The sequence below is a fragment of the Rhododendron vialii genome, chromosome 10a (genome assembly GCF_030253575.1).
Source record: "Rhododendron vialii isolate Sample 1 chromosome 10a, ASM3025357v1".
Classification (NCBI taxonomy): domain Eukaryota; kingdom Viridiplantae; phylum Streptophyta; class Magnoliopsida; order Ericales; family Ericaceae; genus Rhododendron; species Rhododendron vialii.
In genome coordinates, this window is record NC_080566.1 from 612,552 (window position 1) to 637,344 (window position 24,793).

Consider the following 24,793-nt stretch of genomic DNA (forward strand, 5'->3'; position numbering starts at 1 on the left):
TAGGAGTGCAAAAGAGCCGAGCCGGTTCATTTACTAAACAAATTTCTATAAACGAGTCGAGCCTGTATGAACGAGCCAAACCAAGTTTTAAAGTATTGAGCTCAACTCGTTTATTATACGAGCCGAAAACTCAAGCTCAATATTGGCTCAGGACCTAGAGACCCTGACAAGCAGAGGTGCTTGGCAAGGGTGCCGAGCACATCTCGGCCGTCCAAAAGTGTTTTGGACGGCCCAGGTGTAAAGGTACCGAACGGATTTAAAAAAAAAAAAAAGGAAAAGGAAAAAGATGTTTCGATCCGGGCCGTTGATTCCGAGATGAACGGCTGGATTGGCCGCTCGGCACCCGCTCGGCAGGGGTGCCGCTCGGCAGGGTCCCCGGGCCTCAAGCTACTCGCGAGCAGTTTGGTTCATTTCCAATCCTAGTGACTCACTCTTGCTTTGCTTCCAAAGCAGATATGTAAGATCAAAAACCATATTGGTTGGAAATTTTGTTTTGATTGTTGCTTTCGACCACACAATTCAAACATACCATTACAGATAAATATACTTACAGGAAGAGAGTTGAATCAATACACGTTTTTGGTAATGTTTAAATTACCGGCAAGGAAAGTCAAACTTGAGATCTTAGGAGGGAAGAAAACTTCAACTCTCAAGCCTTGAGGCCCTTGTCTACCATGCCAATCCTTTTGGGATTATATAAGTAGGCATTTACAGTTTTTGGGACTGAAATTTTCAATCCTACAAGCAAATAGTTCTTCCTCTATAGCAGGATTAAGTAACCATGCAATAATTATGTGTTTTTTTGGTCATCGCACATAAGAATTTTTACATTGAGAGGTCATTGTCGCTAAACCACATAAGAAATATTTTTACATTTCCCTAAATTTTCAATCGGTTCAATAACAAAAAAAATGTAATCCATCACCATCTCTGCATAGTGCAATCTGCTTGTCGAGATCCAAAAATCCATTTAAAAAGTTTCACATGGGTATCTTTCTTTCTCTATATTGATGAAGATGAAGACAAATCAATTGCTGAAAACATGCATGGACCCGCTTTTATGGTCGGCATTGTATTTTAGTACAAGAAGACTAGGCAGGAATCTAATTAGTACTATTTTTCCTCATATATACAAAATGAAAATGAAAATACGAAGATAGATTACTCAACATATTCATTTAAGAAATTATATTGCACTCAGTATCACATCGTGTTTTGTATAAGTGCATGAGAATCCAACATAGTTGTAGGAGCGGTCAAAATTATCAACTCATGTTCAAAGGGAGACTATTTGACCCTTCAATTGATCACGGACACGTAGCGTTGGGGCCCGCGAAGGAAGGATGACCCCGGTCAAACCCTTGCCCGAGGAGGAACGATTGACCGCCCAACGGGGAAGCATGTAAAGACGATACTGAAATTATCCCCGCGGAAGACGTCCGCGGGAAGGTACCGCAGAGGCTCGCTGGTCCCACGGAATTACGAATACCGTCCCAGAAGTAGCTTTGGCAACACAGACCACGGCAAGAGTCCGTGGGACGCTCGAAGCCTTGTAATTACCAAAAGGTTGCATTAAAAGAATTCCCAGGGTTTCGTCCCGGCCTAGAGGCAGAGCCTGGGAGGAACCCCGCGGGTGAAGTACGATCGCCGCGGGTCGTGACCTTGCTCTAGCGGGAATTGGGGAATCTCTTGTGGCTTGGTGGCTTAGAGTGGAGGTCTCGCCGCGGGAATACCGGTCGGCCCGCGGAAACGCGTCCGCGGGAAGGCCACTTTCCTCGAAGGCCAAGAGGTACGAGGGGGACACGTGTCAGGGTCTAATAGGAGTGCCGTCCCGAGCCTGACCTAAGACCAGGTGCCCTATAAATACCCTTGACATTCCCAATGATTGATGACGGCCCTTTTTCTAGGAAAGAGTGAGTGAGCACTGAATTTGAGGGAGGAGAACATTCTTCCTCAGAGAAAAGGAGTGACCTCATTCATTCAACCCTGGAAAAGGCCAGATACCTCGCGGAGAATAAGAGTGACGCGCTGCCTCTGTTCCTTCCGTACCTTCTGCTCCCCTCTTCACCCCATAATTAAGATTTCTCACCCTTTTCCTTTCGCTAATCATCGACCAATCGGGCCTCTCCAGCTCACGGATATTTACACGTAATCGATTCCCCACGAAACCCACCTCCTACAATAGTCAGCAAAGTAACAATATACTAAGACTAAATCAGACTTCACAAATTATCTGAAACTTTCCTTGACCTTTGGTTCAGCTTTAATAAGGGCAAGGCCCAAGAGGCCGCCGCCTTGGGCTTCTACATTTTAGGTTAAAAATGGGACACCCCTTTCTATATAAGTATATATATTTTCTGTGTGCAACTATAATAAAATCTCATTTGGTGATTTATTTGTAAAGTGTTTGTTCTTCCACATAAGATGTTTGGGTTCAAATCTTGGTAGGGTACTTTTTTGAAGTGTCTTTTTGTCGGAAAAAAAAAATCTCTAATCACACAAACTGAGACTGCTGTGATTCAAACCTGAGTCCATTACTTGTGAGGTGCCACTAAACATAGGGGATTGGTGGTATCGGAGAATATACTTGCGAGGTGCCACCAAGACATGGGGCCGGGATTGCACTGACTCTCAATCCAAGACGATTGGGCATTCGAGAAAATTATTGTTAGAGATTATTTGCTTTGGGGCTGTGTGCTCCTATTATTGTTAATTTGAAAGGGAATCCATTCCCATCCCATGTGCTTGATGTGCTAAAAAAATGGCCATTGTTGCCTTTTATATTAAACCAAAAAGGCTACTCTAATAATAGTGATGCCTCAGGCAATATAGGATGAACTTGTTTGCATGTAATTAAATGAGATTCCTGCAGGAAATTAATTTGTTTGGATACAACAAAGTTATAGTCAAGTATGCCCTTTGGTTAGCTCGCCCTACAAACTAGCAAAGGGACTCCGAAGTTGGATTTGCAGGGAAACATCATTGGATATGCTATTTTTGAATTGACTAATAAATCTCCTTATCGAATGGCCAAAAAAAAGTATCCAAATCAAATTTTGGAACAAAATGGTAGTAGTGATTTGAGGCACTCAATTACCCGAAAATATTTCAAACATTCAAGAATTTGATTTGATGCATAGGGTTCAACGGGTCAATTGAAACTTAGCCCGTCTAGGCTCAAGAAACATGAATTTTTCTTTTCTTTTCTTTTTTTTTTTGATCCGCGACATGAATTTTCCCCCTCCAAACGTCTTTACATTAACATTGTCACAATAATTAAAAATAGAACAAGTTGTCAAGATCACAAGACTAGCGATAGGGAGAGGTGGTTTTTTCTTTACGAAGATGATATGAGGGGAGGTTGAATCAAATAGTAAAATAAAAGACTAGTGCAATGAGGGCCAGTCACATGAAAAAAGATTAGTGCAATGAGGGGAGGACCGAGAGGTTGAATCAAATACTAACGTAAGACTAGTGCAATGTGGCCCAATCAAATAAAAAAAGACTAGTGCAATGAGGAAGAGGTGCAATTGGTGCAGCAGCTACACAGCTGGGCCGCCTTGAGGCTTCTCCCTCAACACATAACACAAATTTATGTGAGGTTCAAATAAAGTGTGTGAATTTCACTAAATGCGTACTAAAGAGGATTGAAGCAACTCGTGACGAATCTGGGAACACCAGAAATTGTCTCACAGTTGTGAGATGGGGAATGAATGGCCCTATTTCTATTTTCATTTCTTTGCAAAAACACACGTCTACGTCTACAATGTACAATCTACATACTGTTCTTGTTTGAACTGCACGTCTACATCCTGATTCTCCTAATACTCCCCCCCACACACAAAAACTTCTCCTTTGGGCGTAAGAGACTGCGTCACTCCGGTCTCCTTTCTTGTCCTCTCCTAAAATAGCAACCCCTTGTCATCAATGGCAATTCTACAATTACCTCAAAAACCGGGGTCTTGTACCCACATATAGTATCTGCGATCACATCATCATCTCCTCTCCGACCTATATGCTCGGGTTCTGCCCAAAAAAAGGAAAAAAGAAAGTCACGAGAAAAAAGCAAACAAAATTTTCAGATTCCCACAAAATCCGTTTTTTGGGTCTCAGATCTTCAACGAAGAAAACAAAATACCCGCGTAGATAAAGACTCGATTTTGACTGATGATGGGTAGCTTGAGGGAGAAATTGGTTTCGTTTTCCAACAGCAGATGGCTGGTTTTCGTGGCAGCAATGTGGATACAATCCTGTGCAGGAATTGGGTATCTATTTGGGAGCATATCGCCGGTGATAAAGAGCTCTTTGCACTACAATCAGAAGCAGATTGCGAGATTAGGCGTGGCTAAGGACCTTGGGGATAGCGTTGGGTTCTTGGCTGGAAGCTTGTGCGAGGTTCTGCCTTTGTGGGCAGCTCTCTTTGTTGGTGCTTTGCAGAATTTTGTTGGGTATGGCTGGGTTTGGCTCGTCGTCACCGGCCGAGCTCCGGCGCTGCCGTTGTGGGCGGTGAGTATTTAAATCATTCATTCATTGTAGGTCGAGGTGCGTGCACGCAAGCTGAGCCAGAGACACCTGAGTTATAAAAAAGATTGTGTGTTTTATTTGGCTCGGGTGTCTGATTGATGTGATTGTTTTTTGATTGAGAAACCTTTTTTCTTCTTTCTTCTTGTTTCCTGAATTTGGCTTTTCATTTCCTTCGCTTTTGTTTTCTTACTTTTGTTTGTTCACTCTTTAAGATCCTGTCTGGTTGTGTTGGGATTTGGCTTTGTTGCTATTTTGTTATAGCTTTTTGGGAGTTATGTGATATCTGTGGAATATTATTGTTCATGAATTCTTTTTATCCCATCTGTTTGAATCGATTCTGGTTATGAAAGATAGGAAATTGGGTTGTCTTCTGAATCTTGAAGGATATTCTGCCGTGCAATGGGTTGTCTTCTGAATCTTGAAATTGTTCTTTGCTTTTGTGTTTCTCGTTTTCCTTCAAATTTGTGTGCTTATGCTAAGTGTCCTTACTTAATGATTCTCTCCTGATCTTGCTTTTGTGTTTCTCTTTTTCCTCTGTTTGTGTGCTGACGAAAAACGTTTTTGCTGTCTGATTATCTCCAATTGCTATTAGAAGACACTAGAACAGGACGATTTTCTGATTTCCTTTATTTTGTGCTGTCTTGCTTTCCATCCAATACATTGCGAATACTATGCCTGGCATGAGTCTGAATTGTGGTGAAAGGGGTTCAAAATTTATTTGTATACATCTCATCTGTCTGTGTTTTCTGAGGTGAGGCAGGTCGCTATCTGATGAACCTATTATTTGTTCCATCGGCTTTCATCATGATTGAATCGGTCTTTAAGAATGTTTGACTACAAGACTAAGCAACTATATTAAGCTGCTTGTTTTTCGTTGTTGGCAATATATACTAGTGATGTCTTCTTTTTTCCCAGATTTGAACATCACCTACAATTTGATTTAAGGATAAAGTTTGTTTCGGTTAAAACCTCTGTTGTTCTTTTGAGGTTATGCTCTATCAAGTTCCACAATAAAGCTGGGGAAAGTGGGAAACTGAACAGTTTCCATCACATTAAGCCCGTATCGATCGTTTTATGGACAAGATGCGGGGAAACTTCTATATGTCTATTCTTTGACTATGATGCATACGTCTCTTTATGCAGACTAACATATTCGTTTATTTCATGACTGGTTATGTAGCTCAATTGAATGGTACCATTTTTACGACATTGAGATAGTTTTCTAGGTTCCTAGCTCAAGAGATAAGGAAACACTCAACTGCCCTCATGCCTTGGTAAGATTGTTAACCATTCTCATTATGCAGATGTGTGTCCTTATATTTGCGGGTACAAATGGTGAAACCTACTTCAATACCGCATCTCTGGTTTCATGCGTGCAAAACTTTCCGAAGAGCAGGGGCCACGTGGTGGGAGTACTCAAGGGTTTTGCAGGTTTAGCTGGCGCAATTCTGACTCAGATATTTGCAGTGATTCATACTCCTGATCATGCAGCACTCATCTTCATGGTTGCAGTTGGGCCAACAATGGTGGTTATCGCCCTTATGTTCATTGTCAGGCCTGTTGGAGGTCACAAACAAATCAGACCATCGGATAGCTCAAGTTCCTCATTCATCTATAGTGTTTGCCTCCTTTTGGCTGCATATTTGATGGCCGTTATGCTTCTAGAAGATCTAGTTGATTTGAGCTACACTGTGATCATAATTTTCACTGTCGGATTATTTATTCTCCTAGCAGTCCCTATTGTGATTCCTGTATCATTGAGTTTTTTCCCGGAGACAAGAGATCCAGCAGAAGAAGCACTTCTTCCTGATTTACATAAGCATGAAGCCAGCAAATCTGGACATGATATAAATGAGGTTATATTTAGCGAGGTGGAAGATGAGAAACCTAAGGAAGTAGACTTGCTTCCTGCTTTAGAGAGGCAAAAGCGAATCGCCCAACTGCAAGTAAGACTAGCCCAAGCAGCTGCAGAAGGGGCTGTGAGGGTCAAGAGGAGAAGGGGGCCACATAGGGGGGAGGACTTCACCTTGACACAGGCTTTGATAAAGGCCGACTTTTGGCTTATCTTTTTCTCACTTCTATTGGGATCTGGATCAGGTTTGACAGTGATTGATAATTTGGGTCAGATGAGCCAATCCTTAGGGTATGATAACACGCATGTATTTGTTTCCTTGATCAGCATTTGGAACTTTCTTGGCCGGGTTGGTGGGGGTTACTTTTCTGAGATTATTGTCAGGTATTTCAACTTTCCATTTGTTCGCTTTGTGCTTATTAAACTTCAGTTGTTATTTTGTTTTTGCTATGTCTCATTTAACCTTGTGAATTTCTTGATTAGGGACTATGCTTATCCAAGGCCAGTGGCCATGGCTGCTGCCCAATTCATAATGGCATTTGGGCACTTCTTCCTTGCTATGGGTTGGCCCGGGGCAATGTACATTGGCACACTACTAATTGGGCTTGGCTATGGGGCGCACTGGGCTATTGTCCCAGCCGCTGCCTCTGAATTATTTGGCTTGAAAAAATTTGGAGCTTTGTACAATTTTCTTACCTTGGCAAACCCTGCTGGTTCCCTAGTCTTCTCCGGTCTGATTGCAAGTAGCATATATGATATTGAAGCGGAGAAGCAGCACCACCACCACCCTCACCTCCAAAAGGTTCTGGGATCAACATTTCTAGGCAGTTTTGCTGTGGATGAACCACTAAAGTGTGATGGCGCCATATGCTTCTTCTTCACGTTGATGATAATGTCCGGACTTTGCATCATTGCAGTTGTTTTAAGCATGATACTCGTACATCGCACTAAGGTTGTTTATGCTCACCTTTATGGAAAATCTCATACCTGATTTTTGGGAGGAGATTGAAGATGAGATTTTAAGAAATTGAAGATGAGATTTTAAGAACTCTATTATATTTGGGTTGGCATTCTCTATATGTATTGTGCAAGGTGGTAGAAGATTCCGCTGTTTCCACCCTATGTTTCTGAAAATGTTTGTAGGGAGTAATGGACGAAACTTACCCCACAACAGTTTTACGGACACTGGGAACCAAGCATACAAGGGATATTTCCACATTCTCCCTACTGCTCGGGACCAATATCTTGGTGTTTGATTTAGGATCTTCTGTTTCGCGTAGGGAGTGATGCATCAAGTCATACATTTGCTTGGAGTGAACGGTTGACCTTTGAATTCATCGCTATAAACGATTTACAATGCATATGGATTTATTGTTTCCTGTTTTCATGCAAGGTTTTTTTTTTTTTTTTTTCCATCTTCATATCTTTTGCGATGCGTTTTTAGAGCATTCGTGGTTAAGTATCTGATGTTGTTGCTAGGTATGTTGGTGTTGCTGTCAGATATGTTTGTTAACTGGTTTATGAATAGTCTTTTGAAGTGAATCTACAAGCCCACTATCTTTGTTTTCTTGGAGATATAAAATTAATTCTGAATTCTGTACAATGAAATTGTGGCTTGAACAACATTGAATGATCAATTTTCTCTATTACAATCGATGAGTGCGATGATTCTTATTTCATATGTCTCCCTCAGTGTTCTGAGGTTTTGCAAGAAGCTTTCCTTTATGAATTGAAGGCTGTGCAGTCTTTTCTTATTTCTCCTTGACTACCTGTTTTCACTCCCGCACGGCCAAGCTGCCTCAATGCCCTGACAAAGGCTAGATTAAAATTTCTTGGATTACGAGCAAAATTCTTGACAAGTCGCTTAGACGCTGAGTTCGTGAAGAGCACTTCATCTGAAGTTAAGAGCCCCTTCCCTCGAACCAGATTCTGGTAATAGACATTGTCGAAAATTTGTGGGGTCACAGGATCCAAGTCAACCACGATTTCGGGGTCCACATTTTGAGGGCACTCTTGCATCAGCTGCTGGGCATAGTTTGGATTCAGAGATGGGTCTACTGGAGAGGACAAGGAGAAGTTGTGGAGCCGATTCGCAAAGCGGCTGCAGTGGGAAACGCCCACAGTATGAGCACCCGATAGTGCTATCATTTCAGACTGACTGAGGTTGTTCTTGGCGAAGATTGCAGTGAGTTGGCTGAGATTGAAGAAGGGCTCTGGCAGATTTCCGGAAACAAGAGACGCCTGAGATATGACTCCGTCACGGCGTCCCAATTCAACTTTGAATGACGGTCCTCCTGCCTTCAAAAAGATTTCAACACATGAAACACAAATGTAATGAATTTCCGCTCCAAGCGCACGCATGCATATTCAACATGGAAAACAATACACACCCAGAGAATTTTTAGATGAGTGCCCCATAGAGTATGCTAAGATGCATTTATTCGGCATAGGGCCGACACTTCACCGGATGAAACATTTTTGCGTGAAATTTTTCTGGGTTTGCTTCAAAATCTACTCAAGATTTTAAAAATGGTGTGTTGGCTAGGTAGTGCATGTTTACCAGGACTACGACGTCTCGGGCAGCAATAACCAAGATGTCAGCACATGATACTACGCCGGGGCACACTGCTTCTACCGCAGCTTTTGACTTGATTACAGTGTCAAAGCCATCTCCGGCGAGGGAGAGATTATCTGGGGCATCTTTTTCTGCATCTCCATTTGGTGATGATATCATAATTGAGGCATCACATCCCTGCAAAAGGTAGGCAAACGGAAAACTAAGTAAGAACCACTTGTAGCCAAATTTATACAACATCAGCATTTGAAGTCCCTGTCTATTTGGTGATGGCTCTATTAACAAATAACTTCTCATCATCATCGTAAAAATTGTCCGGAATGAATCCATTTGAACACTAGAATTTATTAGTACTGTGTTTATGATGTTCTTGAATCTTGGCATTTTAGCTCAGGTTGGTTGCAAGAATGTTGGCAAAGCATTAAGAAATTCCGAGGAAAATACACACAAGAAAGAGAATAAAAGATATAACAACGAACAATTCCAAGACATACCGAACTGATTTGTAAAGCAACATTCGTTCCCAAAAAAAAGAAAAAGAAAGAAGAAAGATTTGTAAAGCTACAAAAGCATTCAATTTTAACGATAATAATAAACCAAGTACCAAGTGACTTAATTAGTCGATACTAGATGGTATTTTTGATCTTATATTATGAACGAAATCACCGTGAAAGCTCAATAAAATACATCAAAAATCGATGTGATGCTTTTGACATCATAACAGAAATTGAAGTGTGAAGTATGGTGGGTACCAAAACAAAGCAGTCATGGAGAATTAGGCGAAGAGTGGCTGGAATTGTAACGGAAGTCTGGTTTAACTTTGCTAAGACAGCCTGCTGCACAATGCTTTCCACGTTTGGACAACTTGACCGGTAGAAATTCTTCTTCAATTGTGCTTCGCCTCTCCCGGTGACCATGATGATCACCATTCCCAAACACAAACTCCTCCACGCCTCCATTTCTCCACTCTTAGTGCACAATTTCCTTGTCTCAATATTTCATTTGCTAACCAGTTATATATATAGGAGAAGAAGAACTCAATGTTATACTAAACCACTAGTGAGTATTTAACTTTGGCCAAGAAAAATTCAACTCATTTGTTTATTGGAAACGCGGTCTTTTGTACTACCTCAAAGATTGGTCGAAATACGCGTAAGCTTACTTAGACACACGGAGTTTTTAAAATACATGCATATAGCCGACATGTACCATCATACCAGTCTCTTCACAATAATTTACTGTACTTATCTTTTCACCAATGATCCATAGTAACCCGCTGAAAAAGTAAATTTATCCATTTTCACAAAAAGGGTAACAAAAATAAATATGTCCAGATCGAAGTGCCGAAGATAATTGAGAAATCAAGATGGGACTTTTGTTTAAAATTGAATGGTCCCAATTGAACCATGTCTTTTATATTGGTATAGAACAAAAATTTTAACAAGTTACCAGAGAGAGTCTGCTCTAACCACTCCAATTGAACATATAGGACTGGTCCTCTAATCTCTTGTTTCCATGTAGTCATGTACCAAATGATTTTCAGTCACATGGTCATATTTAAGAAATTCTCATGTTTCGAGATTCTTAAAAGCTCCTATAAATGAAAATCATTTGGCACATGGGTACACGAAAAAATGAGTAGAAAGTAACACTAAGACAAATTGTAGGGCCATCATTGCAGTGGCAGCCTAGTTTTGTGGGCAATTTCTAATGCTTACCCAGAGGAATAATTAACCCTTTCTATTCCATTTGGAATAATGTTCTTCATAATTATTCACAAGGAAAGTGGAAGGAATTTTACCTGTTCCTGTAAATCATTTCCATTGAATCGATCATCAACTTCATGCCCATGACAAAGTTATGGCCTTTCCATCCACTGGAAAACTGCCTGTTTTGTATTGTCGCGAATTAATTAAGTCTTTAAAACGGACCGAATTATTTGTGGTCAGCTCGTTCTCTTCTCGTTAAAAATTCGTTTAAATCAACTTTAAAGCTAAATAAATTACATGTCAAAATATATTGAAAATGATTGATTTTTCCAAATTTCTTTCTTTTGTCGATCTCGGCATATTCTGTCTATCCATGTATTATTTCCATTAAATCAGTGAGGAATAAAAACATAAACACTGATAATTGGTATTTATGAAGATACCTAATTGAAAACAATTCAAATTGCAGCCTAGAATGACCGGCCAACATATGAGTTGGTTCGCAATCCATGCTAAATGACTTGTTAAACATGAAGCCGTTGACATCTTACCAATATTATCCGGCACATACGCAACGATTGAGATTTTATATTTTTATTATTGAGAGACTCTTACTGTAAACGTGTTGAAAGGTTGTGGGTGGGACTATAGGGATTAATCTAAAGTGCGCAAGGACGGAACCAAGATTTTAGCCTAGCAATGGCGAAATGTATATAAAAAGATGCATTACAATATTAATAGTCATTGGCTCTACAAAAAATTAAAATAACATAACAAAAACTATAGTAAATAACGTTTTTGCACATAGAGTACGAAAAAAAGACTAACTTTAATTTTGAGCATCGATAATGCCACTCCCCAAATTTATAATGTCACTCTCCAAATCCCTATATGGATTTTTCAAATTGATAACCGCACTTTCTTTTTAAGAGTGACATTATAAATTTTGGGAGTGGCATTCTAATTAAATTCCCTTAATTTTTTAGGTTATGTAGTTTTAGGGTTAGAGTGTGGAGTTTTTTTTTCTTAATTACACATCATCATTTATATTATTTCACTTTGGCCCATTGAATTTAGTTTTGGAATAGTTTTTTGGGTCTCCTTTCTTGAAAAAAAAAAAATAGAAGACTTATGATTAGTATATAATAAAAAATACTAAGGAAAAAAAAACCTAGCAGTGGCGAGACTATATAAGTTGGGAATAAAATTATTTTTTCACATATAATAATTGCATTTTCTAAAATTCTTGTCGTGGCGGCCGCCGCCACTAGACCCCCTGGTTCCATCCTTGAGTGCGCACAACCTGACCCGAAAGACACTGCATTACCAAAGAAAAATTAAGAAGACTAAGTACAAATGAATTTCCACTTGGAGTATTAAAGAACATACAACGGGTCTTATCAACCCATGCATATACCTTACGCAGAAATGCTTAAGACACATATATTCAACTACAGATCTGGATAAAGCGTGTCCTTATATATTACTATTTAATCAGCTTTTCTAGACCGAATCAGAAACATATATAGTTTAGTCACATATATCCCTGATCGATCGAGAAAGTAAACCCTAATTAGTAATAAGGTGTGGTGTGTCACTCACATAGAAATTAAACAAGACATTTCAAAGAATTAGAGAACATCTATAATCCTCCTAATTACCTGTCTACAGCTTGCTAAATTGCAACTTCCTTGAGGGTGGTTCATTAATCTCAACACAAAAATTTGGGCAAACTCACCCTCAATTTGTGCAACTTCCTCGAGGGTTCATTAGTCATGTGATTAACATTATTTATTACTACGGTGAAAGTCAACGTGAATACGGTATCTCCAGACAAGACAAGAAAGGGGTACCTTAGCATCCCGGCGGTGATATAAATAAAGTTTGCATTACTATACGATCACTTAAACACCAAGTTAGCTTCAACGTATCTCTTTTTATTCTAAATTAATGACTTGAATTATATACTATTTATAATAGCGTAATACGCCTCAGTTTGTTTTTCACTACAATCAATTTTCTATTTCAAGCTGTCCTCCATTCCACACGTACAAAAGATATTACTGTAGTAGCATTAGTCAACACATCCTTGCTTGTTTTTTTGTACAATCCCTTGATTCTCTTCAAAGGACATTTGTTTCTTAATCACCGTTTTCTTTTCTTATTAGCATGTCCTACTACTAGGTTGAAGTTGCTACTCTCTCCATCGAGAGGTTTTTGGGTGCAAATTGGGTACCAAGTACGTGGCGGTACCCAACGCGCATTCGAGCTGTCCAAATGTGTTTTGAACGGTCCACATCCGAACACTCTCTCTCCCCCTCAGCCGAACACACTCTCTCTTCTTTCTCTCTCTTTAAAATCCTAGCCGTCTAAAACACTTTTGGACGGCTCCGTTGCACTCGGTTATTATTCAATCTTCGTTGTTTCGTGATTATTCAATCTTCTCGTCTGATTTGATGGAAGTTATCTGAAGTTCGTTTTCCTAGAAATTCCTTGTTTTCAATATATATGAGTTCATTTACCCGACTCAAATTGATTGAGACTTAAGGCTTGATTTTGTTTGGTTTATCAACTATGGTGCTTCTTGTGTGACCTCGGTACTTCACGTGGTTGAGTTTTCTACCTGGTCAACCGCCTAACCTCGTCAATTTATATGTCCACATGCATCTAGGCTGCACGTGAGGGAGAGTGTTAGACTTTATTCCACATCGCTTTCCTAAACCACCCAAACTTGGTTACTCTAATCTAGAGGTTATTCTCCACCTATGGCCAATTGGTTTTAGGTTGGAACCCTCTAAGAAATCTAACATGTTTCATTCAGATGAAATTTATGTTTTCTTGTTGGCTCTCTGTTTGGTTTAATTAAAATGCTCATCAAAGTTTGTGGAAGGACTAGAGGTAAGTTTGAAATGTGGCAGTACCCAGACGAGGCTAAGTTGCAGTTAGTTTATATTACTCCTATTGTTTTGCGATTGTATCCTAATCCTATTAAGTAAGCTACAAGACACAATGTTCCCACTTCCCAGTGGATGTCTGGTAGTTTTTATTAGAGCCTGCTTAGTTGGTAAACTGATGTTGCTGCCAAATGTGTTTGTTCTTTTAAGCGAATCTAAGTATCAAATGGCGACATAAGATCAAATCCAATGGTGGTAAAATGGCTTGAGCCATTCCCAAAAAATGGCCAAATTTGCAAATAAGCCTACCCCAATGGCCCCCCATTTCTCCGGCCATAAATGGCTCCCATCCATTTTCACCCAATAATGGTCCAGCCATTTCCGCCACGTTACCAAATCCCTCCCTCTCTTTTGTACAAGTTGAAAATGGAATTATTGAAAAAAAATATGGCATTGCAAAGGGCTTTGCACCATTGCACCAACATTGCCATTTTTTGCCGAATGTCACCATGGATGGCCAATTTTTGAGAATGGCTCAAGCCATTTTGGCAAAACCACTTGACGTGCTCTTATCAGTTTATTTATAAACACAATATACTTTTCTATTTTTTAGAAACAAATTATTTTTGAGGCCTGTACATTGAGATTGTGGCTTTACCCACATCATATGACCAACTGTCTCTATACAATCAATGATTTCGATGAATTCTTCTCCAGCCTTATTTCACATGTCTCTCTGTGTGGTGAGGTTTTGCAAGAAGCTTTCCGTTACGAATTGAACGCTATGCAGTCTTTTCTTATTTGTCCTTGATTACCCGTTTTCACTCCCACACGGCCAAGCTTAATCATTGCATTGCCGAACTCTCTGTTAAAATGACTTGGATTATTAGCAAAATTCTTGACAGTTCGTCGTGATGCTGGGTTCGTGAAGAGCACTTCATCTGAAGTTAAGAGGCCTTTCCCTACAAGCAGATTTTGGTAATAGACATTGTCGAAAATTTCTGGGGTCACAGGATCCAAGTCGACCGCGATTCTGGGGTCTACATTTTGAGGGCATAGTTTGGGTTCATAGAAGGGTCTACTTTAGAGGACAAGGAGAAGTTGTAGAGTCGATTTGCAAAGCAGCTGCAGTGGCCGATGGTGTGGGCCCCCGACAGTGTGATCATGTCATCTTGAGTGAGGTTTTTCTTGGCAAAGACGGCAATGAGTTGGCCGAGATTGAAGGAAGGGTCTGGCAGGTTTGCAGCAACTTCAGATGCTTTAGATATGAGTCCATCGCGACAACCCAATTCTACTTTGAACGAAAGACCTCCGGCCTACAAAGATGTTTTAACTCATCAAACAATTCAGACCCAAATCTTTTTCTTACAAACTTTATAAACCATTGTGTTCGTAGATCTTCATTCATTTTGGATTAGCATCACACTCTGCTCGAAGGAAGTTCAATTATGTGTGTGTAGTGTTGGTCTGTCGAAATGTACTATGGACTTGAAAAAAAGTGTTCTGGCTCGTGTGCCTATTTTTACCAGGACTACAACATCTCTAGCAGCCACAGCCAAGATGTCGGCACATGATACTATGCCGGGGCATACTGCTTCTACGGCTGCTTTTGCCTTGATTACAGTGTCGAAGCCATCTCCGGCGAGGGAGAGATTATCTGGGCATCCTTTTTTGCATCTCCATTTGGTGATGATATCATAATTGAGGCATCAGCTCCCTGGAAGGAAGGCAGGGGAATGAATACACGAGAACAAACAATGGTCAAATCAGTATAATCTCGCGTTAGAAGCCAGCCTAGCTATTTGGTGATTTCTATGCCATACAACTTTTAGTTGTCAATACTATCATCATCTGTACACCTTCATAATCTTCTTTATAACCAACTGAATTCACGAGTAAATCACAACAGAAGCACTCAATTTCAAAACGAAAGCTAAGACCCTTGTAAATGTTTTGAGATAACTAATAAACAATGTCAGAGAATATTTAGTGCTCCTGCCCCAAGCCCCTTTTTCATCACACATTGTGGTGAGATCCACGACCAACTGTATGGACTCCGTGATGAAAAAGAAGCCTGGAGCACGAAATATACTCTCTGAACAATGTGCTTGCCTTCTGTACGAGTAATTAAACAGACGGATCCATGATACTTTTCCATTTTGATCTTTGATCTTAATACACATTGAAGTAGAACTTCAAATTCTCTCTAACTTGTAGTCAAACTTCAGTTGCCTAGTATGTGGATAGAGAAAACGAAGAAACGAAGTTCTAAAATATGGTACCTCGACCATGCAGTCATGGAAAAATAGATGAAGAGTGGCCGGAATCGTGATGATAGTCTGGTTAAACTTTGTAAATACAGTCTGGTTCACAATGTTTTCCACGTTCGGACAACTCAAGCTGTAGAAAATCTCTGATAATTGCCCTTCCCCTCCCCCAACGACCATGATGATAACCACTGCAACACATAACCCTTTCCATGCCTCCATCTCTCTCTCTCTCACACACACACACACACACAATAGTTCATTGACCGCTTTTATAGGCATCACAAAGGAAGTTTTGCTTGGTTCGAGCCCATTAATTCAGAATTCAAAGTTCCAGCAAATAATAAAATTTCAAACCTGTATAGTGGCCAGGTATTAGACTAATCTCTACGTGCAATTCAAACTCTTGGCTCACACGTTTAACTTGGTCTAGAGAAAAATTTGACTCATTCGTTTATCGAAAACGTAGCTCTTAACTGAGTTTTATTCAGACCTGTGAAAATGATGCATTAACAAACTCTACAGCTCCAACAACCACAACAATCTCAAAAAATGCTACTAGTAATTGCCTTTCTCAGTTCAATATCAAACAGGGGTTGTATTCAGGCACTTAACAAATCTTTTTCCCAGTTAGGGCCTGGCTGCCTAGGGAGTTTTCTTTTCAAGTAAATTGTCCATTAGGAGACACAATATTTTTCCATGGAGAAAGAAAATACTTTTTCTAGAGATAATAAAATTAGACTGATCAAAATAGACTTTTTATGTTTGGAGTGGTATATTTCCTGTAAGGTGTTTTACTCTGGATAATGGTGGGTTATGCAGATTTTGATTAGCCAGCTCGGCTTGGTTTTGTCCATTCGTAGGTGGTGTTTGTTTTACCTGTAGTGCTGGCCATGTATGTTCCTATTCCGCAGTTTGCTGTAGTTTTGTGGTTTGCTGGTAGTTTCTTTGGAGTAGGTTTTGGTTGTTTGTGTTTTCTGGGGTATGAGCTCCTGTAAGTGGTTTTGTCTTAATAAATAAATTTACCAAAACAAAAACAAAAAAATACTGTAATTCATAACCTGCCGTGAGAGGCGAACAAACAAACATTCATTTCACAAAAAAGTTGTAGTCAGTTTGTACACGCGTGGTCAGATATCGCATAACTAGACATCAAGAGTTACCCCACAATTTGAATGGATGGCGTCTCGGAAAAAAAAATTCCTTCCCCTCTTAAAATACTATGGCCTAGTTTCAGCAATTTGTACACAAAATATAAGGGTGCCAAGGACAATTTGAAAGCCTGGAGATTTGGTGCTACTTTCTGCCTGAAAAAATGAAAGAATTTGTTAGCGACAATATGCATGTCATGGGTTCAATATACAGATGTGATATGGAAAATGGAAATGCTCCCCAATGATAAGGAATTTGCAGAAGTTGAAGTTCAACTACACCCATAACTTGGTTTAAAGTACAAAGAGGTGAAACTCTATTGGTCTCTGACATTAAATGTGAACCAAAGAAGCAATGTCAATCTACAATCGAAGAAGATTTGTTTATTGAAGTCTATTCGTTTATGTCGTGTAGAAGCTTTTACTTCTTGCATATGGTTAGTTGAGGTCTTTTATCTAAAAACCATGTCCTTTTCATTTTATTAAATCGCATTTCCGTTGAAACTTTGAAGCTTTGGAATTAGTAGTAGCATCTTATACTAGAGTTGAAGAGGTCATGACCTACGCGTGATGGCAAGTGTTATCCATCTCAGTGTGTGGTGGTGTTTGAATTCAAGTCTTTAAAAGACGCCTCTCATAAGACAATAAGATTAAAGATACAAAGAATGTAATATTCACCAAAAAAAAATCACAACAAAATAACTCTGGATGAATAATGCAACAAAAGCCTTGTAAATTCTAGCTTTGAATCTCCGTGTCAAATTGATCTGAAGAGTCATTTTTTCCCTTTTTTATAGGGCATTTTACTTATCAAATAACCAAAGTCCACAAGTTTTGATAGCACGTTATTTTTAAATTTGAAAATTGAAAATAAGTACTTATTTTTTAAGAAGGTTTAGTGGATTTTTTAAGTCATTTTGTTACGTTATCTCCTTTTTATGTGAAATTATACCAATATCCCGGCTTTATTAATCCTACAAGGATGTAGGATTACAAATGTTCCGCGATAAAAAGCTTGAAGTTTTGACTTTACTCACTTGCTCTAGTCCGTTTGGTACTAACTTCAACTTCCGTAACATTGGGAGCCTCATCATCATCTTCAACTTGATTCACCCTTATGATATAGACCTGAAAATAAGGTGAGGTGAGAAAAAAATGTGTTATGTGGGTGCTTAAATTTCAAGTAAAGCCAGGATATTGATAATGGAGATTGAAATGCTTGACAAATTGGTGAATCGCGACTGAAGTCTGTGGAAATGACATGAAAGGGACAACATTGTCTAACAAACAAACCTGAAGTCATCCATATAATCAATGTCCCATCTGATAAACACTCAAAATGCGCAAATGTTAAATCATGATAAAAGGGCCACTCTAAGCTCACTAGTATAAAAATTCATAGTCACAAGACGATTTAGTATTGTTTCTGGCATAAAGCAAAAAATAAGTTGAAACAAGATTTTAAGATGATGTTGGGAATGCATCATTTTGCAAAACATACAAAGTTTCAAAGGAAATCTCGTAGGTGAAGTAACACCAATGAAAACTAAAAAGACATCAAGTCCCAATGGAGCTGAAAGGTAATTGAAACATATTGCCTACCGCAGAGGGTTTTAAACAACGCGTAACGGATGTTATGTAACAATTTTTAAACAACACGTGACTGTTTTGGTTTCAATTGAAATTAATGGTGGTTCGTAAAATCACAGCAGTATCGGGCGATAAGCTGGTTACGTGTTGCAAATCAGTCCGTAACGGTCATCACCCACCGTTACAACAGATTCCTCAGAACAATTACTTCCATGTTCTTGTAAAGTGCCTCCTTGTATCATTGTAGTATGTATGTGTAATTGTGTACCATGGACTGTGGTGCTATTGTTATGGTATTTGCATCAATGTAGCAATTTGATACTAGTATTCTCTTTTTTATTGTATACATTATCTATCCTAGTACCAAGCCTAGTTTGTTAGATTTCATTCCCCCTGTATGCGGGGGTGTCTTCTAAAAAGATGACATCATAGAACAAGAGATACAAATACAAGGTGAAATGCCTTGCATCTGTCAAGCAGGAGATGCAAAATTATGCAGTATTATCACTCAATATAGGTCCATTCACTAGTAAAATCTCTCAAAGATACTTCAAAAAGATGAACTATCATTCAATTTTTAGGTTCAGAAGATTACCTTAAACTTTGTAGGCTCGATTAGCTGGAAAACCAATGCATCTCCATCGACTAGTTCATGATCAATGGCAAACCCTCTCCATCCCGCACTAAGTCCACGTTTCTCAGCAAGGTACTTTGTTGGGCTTTCATTATCATCCTCATCCAGCAAAGCAATGAATTCATCATGGCTTGGAAGATGTTTTTCACAGAATTGGACAGGGAGGCCCTGAAGGAAATTCGTGAAGTATCACAACCATTATAGCAAATTGCAGCATGTAATTGACATGGTGATTGCACACCACCCTCGTGGACAAGAATGAATGTCCATCTCATCAAAAGCTAAATCAACAGCTGAAAAATCTGTTTATATTTTACATTCAAATTCAAACACTTACTATGTCATAACACATTGATAAGTTGATCCAATATCTTGAGGTCCGAGGAGTAAAGGGCTTACCAACCAAAACCCTCCAGTAACATGTGATTGGAGCATTGGCTTTACAAAGCTTGGAAATTTGGATTCTAAGCCCGATTGCAATGCTTCTGCTCTATCAATGGCATACGCCCTGCCTTCAGCTGAGGCATATACTCGATTTGCCAAGTTCGTTCTATTGTAGCTATAAGACCTATTATAGCTAAACATCATAAAACATAAATGATAAGCAAGTAAGCAACTAATCTAATGCCTATTACTAGTTCACTGCACTATTGAATGTTATAGGACAAACTATCGCAATGTATATGTCAACCTTCTTGCCCTCCCCGAAGGCTCAATGGGTTCCTGTCAAGTATCAACAGCTGAGGGTTAGTGCACACTTCGCTACACTTGTAATTGAATTTCAAAGGAAATAATACGGCAACCATGCTGTAACAATACTATCAAAAAACTCTGTATCAAATGAAAGCCTGCATTGAACCAAGCACAAAATAGTTTGGTAAGTGTGCATATCGTGAGTACCTTCAATATCCACACTTATCATTCTATTCTGAAGTGTGTATAACTGTGGACAGCTATGAGTACCCGTTTTGAAGTTGAAAATAACCAAGCTTAAGGAAAAAAAATATAATCATATGCACAAAATGACATTGGGATTTTGATTATATTTTTGAAGCAAGGCTGATCCGGATCGTGGACCATGGGAAAGTCTCTGTATATTCATATAAAGATACTATATGAATAGGGTTTTCTTTAGTGGCAGCAGATAATTCTATTTGACTAATATTCTTAATGTCAAAAGAGTGCATTTTTTTTTTAAGGAATATTCGTTGTATCCAGCTTCTTAAAAAAAGACATCCAGAAACGGGTAGCAGCAATGACTGGTTTTCTTATGGGACAGTTCGTGATATTCACATTGATCTATGATGTAGGAAAAAATATAATAATATAAACTCTTTCTACCGGTCAGTAAACAATTAGAAATTCATTAGCATGGGCTGCAAGAAGGGCTTGATGTCATTATGTTAATAAAAAATGGCTCGGTGGTATGTTAACAAATTGGTTTACTACCAAAAGGAGACTTCATAAGTTCAAAAAATGGAGACTGGAACTAAAAATGGTCCTCCATTTCATTTATTCAATTATTCAACCCTATAGTATAGAATTAAGAGCTTTTTTTTTAAATTCTTCTTTTTTCTTCTTTGAAGTCGATTTCTTCTAAACCGCGAAAACGGGATTGTGAGAGAGCAATACAAGCGTCGGTGCTGCTAGGCGAAGCGGTGGAATGCTGCATCTCCAGACCTAAGTGGTGCATGTCGGTACGGCATTCGTCTCCCTTGCAGATGGCTCCCCTATACCTATTGTTTCCATTCATTGATAATGGCTTCAGCCTAATGAACAGTGATCAACATATACCCAGATCTATTGATGGGGATAAATGATCAACCTCATAACTAATTTAAGCAGTGTTACATTAGATCATGTCAAATGATCTAGGACAAGCTTTTAACTCTTTTGTACAATAAGATTTCTCTCTCTCAACCCTCAAATCTTTATGTGAAGCCGAACTTATTATGATGGGAGATGACTAATAACAATTTCAGATCAGGGCAGAGAGGACCTTTCCTCTCATATATGCTTGCATTCCCACCTACCCACTGAGGTGGGCATTAAGAGGTGATGCACATCACATGATTCACATCTCTCATTGATTTGAATCTCACCTTGTGATCAGCATGAGAACATGAAGGGTAACGCATCCCATTTATCATGTGGGCCATTACAGAATAATGCTTACAAGCCCTTCACAAATTCAAAATCCAAACAGGGTATTAATAAATAAGGTTTCAATACTTCCTTATTATGAGGAAAATAAGAATCCGGAACTTGATTTAGTATCGTTATTCTAAATTTTTGTTCGTCTTTTTTTAAAGTTTTTGTTACATTCACATTATATTTTTGGATTAATCATTATTCTCGACGAAATGAGTCGAAAAAGTACTATTATAAAAAATTATGACCAAAAGTCAAAAAAAAAAAAAAACCCCAAAAACGAAAAAAATTTAAAACAACTGTCTTTTTAGTGTCATCTTATGTGAACTTTTTTTTAACTTCATTCCATATTTGTACACTTTTCTTAGGCTCCGTTCCGGAAATCTTCTTAAAAAATAAGTTCTTATTTTGCCACTTCTAATTCAAAAATAAGAAGGGGCATTCCACAAAATTCTTCTTAAAAAGTTCATTTCACATTTTCAAACTAAAAAATAATATAAATGAAAAAAAAATTCAATTTTTTTTGCACCGTATTAAAGATCCATAGTGGTAGGAAAATTATTTGTGTAAACACATGATTTTTGAGCTTAAAGTTGCCTTATACAAAAAATAAAACTGTTGCTATGATAATGGGCGCCGGCGGAGGGAAATCGTACCCGCGGCCTCGCCGGGCCGCCTCCGGCCACCGGACGGCCGATCCGAGCCGTCCAAAAATTCTAAATATATACACGGAAAAGAGGTGCTCGGATCAAGCACCCTACACACCTCGGATGCCATTGATTCTCGCGTAGGCCCCCTCGGTTTTTTTTTTTTTAAATTTTGGACCGCTCGGATCGGCCGTCCGGTGGCCGGAGACGACCCGGCGAGGTCGTGGGTACGATTTCCCTCCCGGCGCCCATTGGTACCTATATAAATTCTACCAAAATAATTACCACCCTTTTTATTTTCCGGAACAACCCTTCTTATTCAACAAAAAATAAGTTCTTAATCCTTTTCTGGAACCCAACCTTATTCATTTTGTCGAGATGAATGATTTATCCTAACAAAAGGTGAACAACGTGTTAAGAAAAGTAAACAACACCAAAAAATACCAGAGCAAATAGGAAGAAGTAGGGAGGAAAAGAAAATGATTTAGTAACTGACGATCAAGAATATATAATCTCTGTTTCTTGAACCAACAGTAGAGATAGCTTTTTAGATAGAGACAGAGAGGGACTTGGGGAGCTCACTTCCTTGTAACTGGTGGGTGGTCTGTCGGCAACTCGACCGGATCTTCTCACAGCCGAGAGGTCCACTGGCTGCCGAGGTACTTTCGGCTTCACCCGCTTCATCTGTAGATCAGAAAACCAAAATCCCAATAAAACCCTTTTACAACTAGGTGTGCATATACACTTTACGTATAGAGAGAGAGAACGGACAGGAGAGTATTTAGGGGTAGAGAGCGCTTGAGCGAGTTTGTTGAGATTGAGTTCTTCCATCCTTTTTTTGTTCTCTTCCAGCCTTTTCAGACGGCTTTCCTCGTACGCGGATGCCTTTGACACCACCATTTTCTCCTCTCTCTCTCTCTTTGTGTGCAAATGTATGTATGTAGAGTGGAAGATGGAGTGCAGGGAAGACGAGTAGAGCACACTTCGCTGTCTCTTGGATGGCCTCTGTCATTGCCTCGGGATAAACCCTAAACCCCTTTCAAGTCGTGGACAATGTGGGCGCCACTTTAGTCCCTTTTTTTTTTTATTAGTTCACTTTTAGTCATTTTGAACTTTTGAAATTCAAAAGAAACGTTGCCTTTAAAAAAAAAAAATTTTTAAATGTTGCCTTTTTCCTCTTTGCTAAACTATTCGACAGGCTACACTCACCGGTCTCGAGTGTCCCGTTTCACTGTTAGGGCTCGTTTGGATACGGGATTAAATTTGAAGGTATTATGTAAGAAGGACATATTGGATAGTAGGAGGATAATGTATGAAAGGTGGGCTCACATTGATGTGATGGGAGATTAAATAATAGTTAGTTTGGATGATGGATAAGATTATTTTGTAGTTGAAATGGAAGAGAGATAGGGTATTATCCGGAGGTATTAGAGCATCCACAGTGGAATAACCAAAACCACAAGGTTGTTAAAGTTAGCAATGTTCTCCCAAAAAAGTGCTCACAGTGGCATAACCAAACTTAACAATCTCTTAGCAACTCATCAAATTTTGGTCTTTTGATAATCAAACTAGCAACCTTTTACCAATAACCAAAACCTTCTCTCTCTCTCTCAACAATGTTTCTAAGAAAAATATTTTAAAAATAAGTTTTTTTTTTTTGCAAAAACAATTAAACTGTTTTTCAAAATATTTTTTTATTAAAAATTGTTTTTTTAAAACTGTCTTTTTTTTCAAAAACTGTTATTTAAAAAAATGTCTTTTTTTTCAAAAACTGTTTTTTTTTAAACTTTTTTGGAAATGTGTTTTTTCAAAATAAAAGTTTTCAAAAAATTATTTTCTATTTCTAATAACCTATTTTTATTAGTTTGAAAATTATTTTATATGATAACAATTTTTAGATTTTTACAGGTTGAAAAGGTGATGTGGCAACTTTTGATTATCCAATGTTGATTATGTTACTGTGAATATCTATGTTGCTAACCTTAACAACCTTTTAAATGGATAATCAAAAGGTGATGTGGCAACTTTTAATTATCCAATTTTGATCAGTCCACTGTAGATGCTCTTAGGGGGAATTCCACAATGCTGGCTCAAGATATCCCCTGTTATGGGGGTATTAGGGGGGTTATGGAGAAGGGCGTCTCAAGATATCCCCTGTTATGAATTTTCCAAACGACGCCATATACGGGCCCATGGATTAGGAGGGGGATATCACAATCCCCCTTTACAGTGTAGCATCCAAACAGGCCGTTAGTACTAATTCAATAAGAACCCATGTTTCATATTTTTTACTTTATATTTTGCCTCCTTATTTCTATCTTAAAATTTGTGCTATTTTTTTATTGCTTATATCTTTTAATTTATAAAGAATTTCATGATATATGTAAACTTTATATAGTAAAACTAATTAAGATCTATCAAACAAAATTTATATTACATATATTTTGAGATCCATATTGAAAGATTTAAGCAATCAAAAATAGAACACCGAATAAGTTGGTATTTCTTAAGAACCCTTAGTGGAATAAAGGTTCTTTCCCCTTCCAAAAACCCAAAATAAGTGGTACTTATTTTTTAAAGGGCCTTAGCGGACTGGGGTAGTAGTTAGATTTCTACCCTCTTCCTCCATAGGCTGTAAGTTTTCAGGTTCGAAATCTCGTATGTGCTATCAATTCCTTTGAGGCTAGTTCATACAGAGCTTTGTTCGGACTTCTATTGAGCTCTCTGCAAATGGACGGTATATGTGCTATCAATTCCTTTGAGGCTAGTCCATACATAGCTTTGTTCTGACTTCTATTG

The 24,793-nt window shown here is 38.7% G+C and overlaps 3 protein-coding genes and 1 pseudogene across 3 annotated transcripts; 1 reads left to right on the top strand and 3 right to left on the bottom strand.

The window, feature by feature from the left end:
• Window positions 1-3,841: 3,841 nt before the first annotated feature.
• LOC131304159 (protein NUCLEAR FUSION DEFECTIVE 4-like) lies at window positions 3,842-7,918 on the top strand. Its single transcript, XM_058331291.1, has 3 exons — window positions 3,842-4,506; window positions 5,829-6,760; window positions 6,860-7,918. Exons 1-3 carry the CDS (start codon window positions 4,168-4,170, stop codon window positions 7,365-7,367), a joined length of 1,779 nt encoding a protein of 592 aa, XP_058187274.1. The 5' UTR covers window positions 3,842-4,167; the 3' UTR covers window positions 7,368-7,918.
• Window positions 7,919-7,935: 17 nt separating this feature from the next.
• On the bottom strand, window positions 7,936-10,164 carry LOC131304161 (peroxidase 55-like). Its single transcript, XM_058331292.1, has 3 exons — window positions 9,704-10,164; window positions 8,937-9,128; window positions 7,936-8,674 (listed from the first exon to the last, which is right to left on the bottom strand). Exons 1-3 carry the CDS (start codon window positions 9,908-9,910, stop codon window positions 8,099-8,101), a joined length of 975 nt encoding a protein of 324 aa, XP_058187275.1. The 5' UTR covers window positions 9,911-10,164; the 3' UTR covers window positions 7,936-8,098.
• Window positions 10,165-14,001: 3,837 nt separating this feature from the next.
• Window positions 14,002-16,736, bottom strand: LOC131304160 (peroxidase 55-like; annotated as a pseudogene).
• A 141-nt stretch (window positions 16,737-16,877) lies between these two features.
• On the bottom strand, window positions 16,878-23,063 carry LOC131304162 (B3 domain-containing protein At3g19184-like). The gene is made up of 7 exons (XM_058331293.1): window positions 22,766-23,063; window positions 22,577-22,678; window positions 19,888-19,919; window positions 19,596-19,773; window positions 19,158-19,364; window positions 18,010-18,100; window positions 16,878-17,128 (listed from the first exon to the last, which is right to left on the bottom strand). The coding sequence occupies exons 1-7, from the start codon at window positions 22,892-22,894 to the stop codon at window positions 17,118-17,120; spliced, it is 750 nt and encodes a 249-aa protein (XP_058187276.1). The 5' UTR covers window positions 22,895-23,063; the 3' UTR covers window positions 16,878-17,117.
• Between the last annotated feature and the right edge of the window lie 1,730 nt (window positions 23,064-24,793).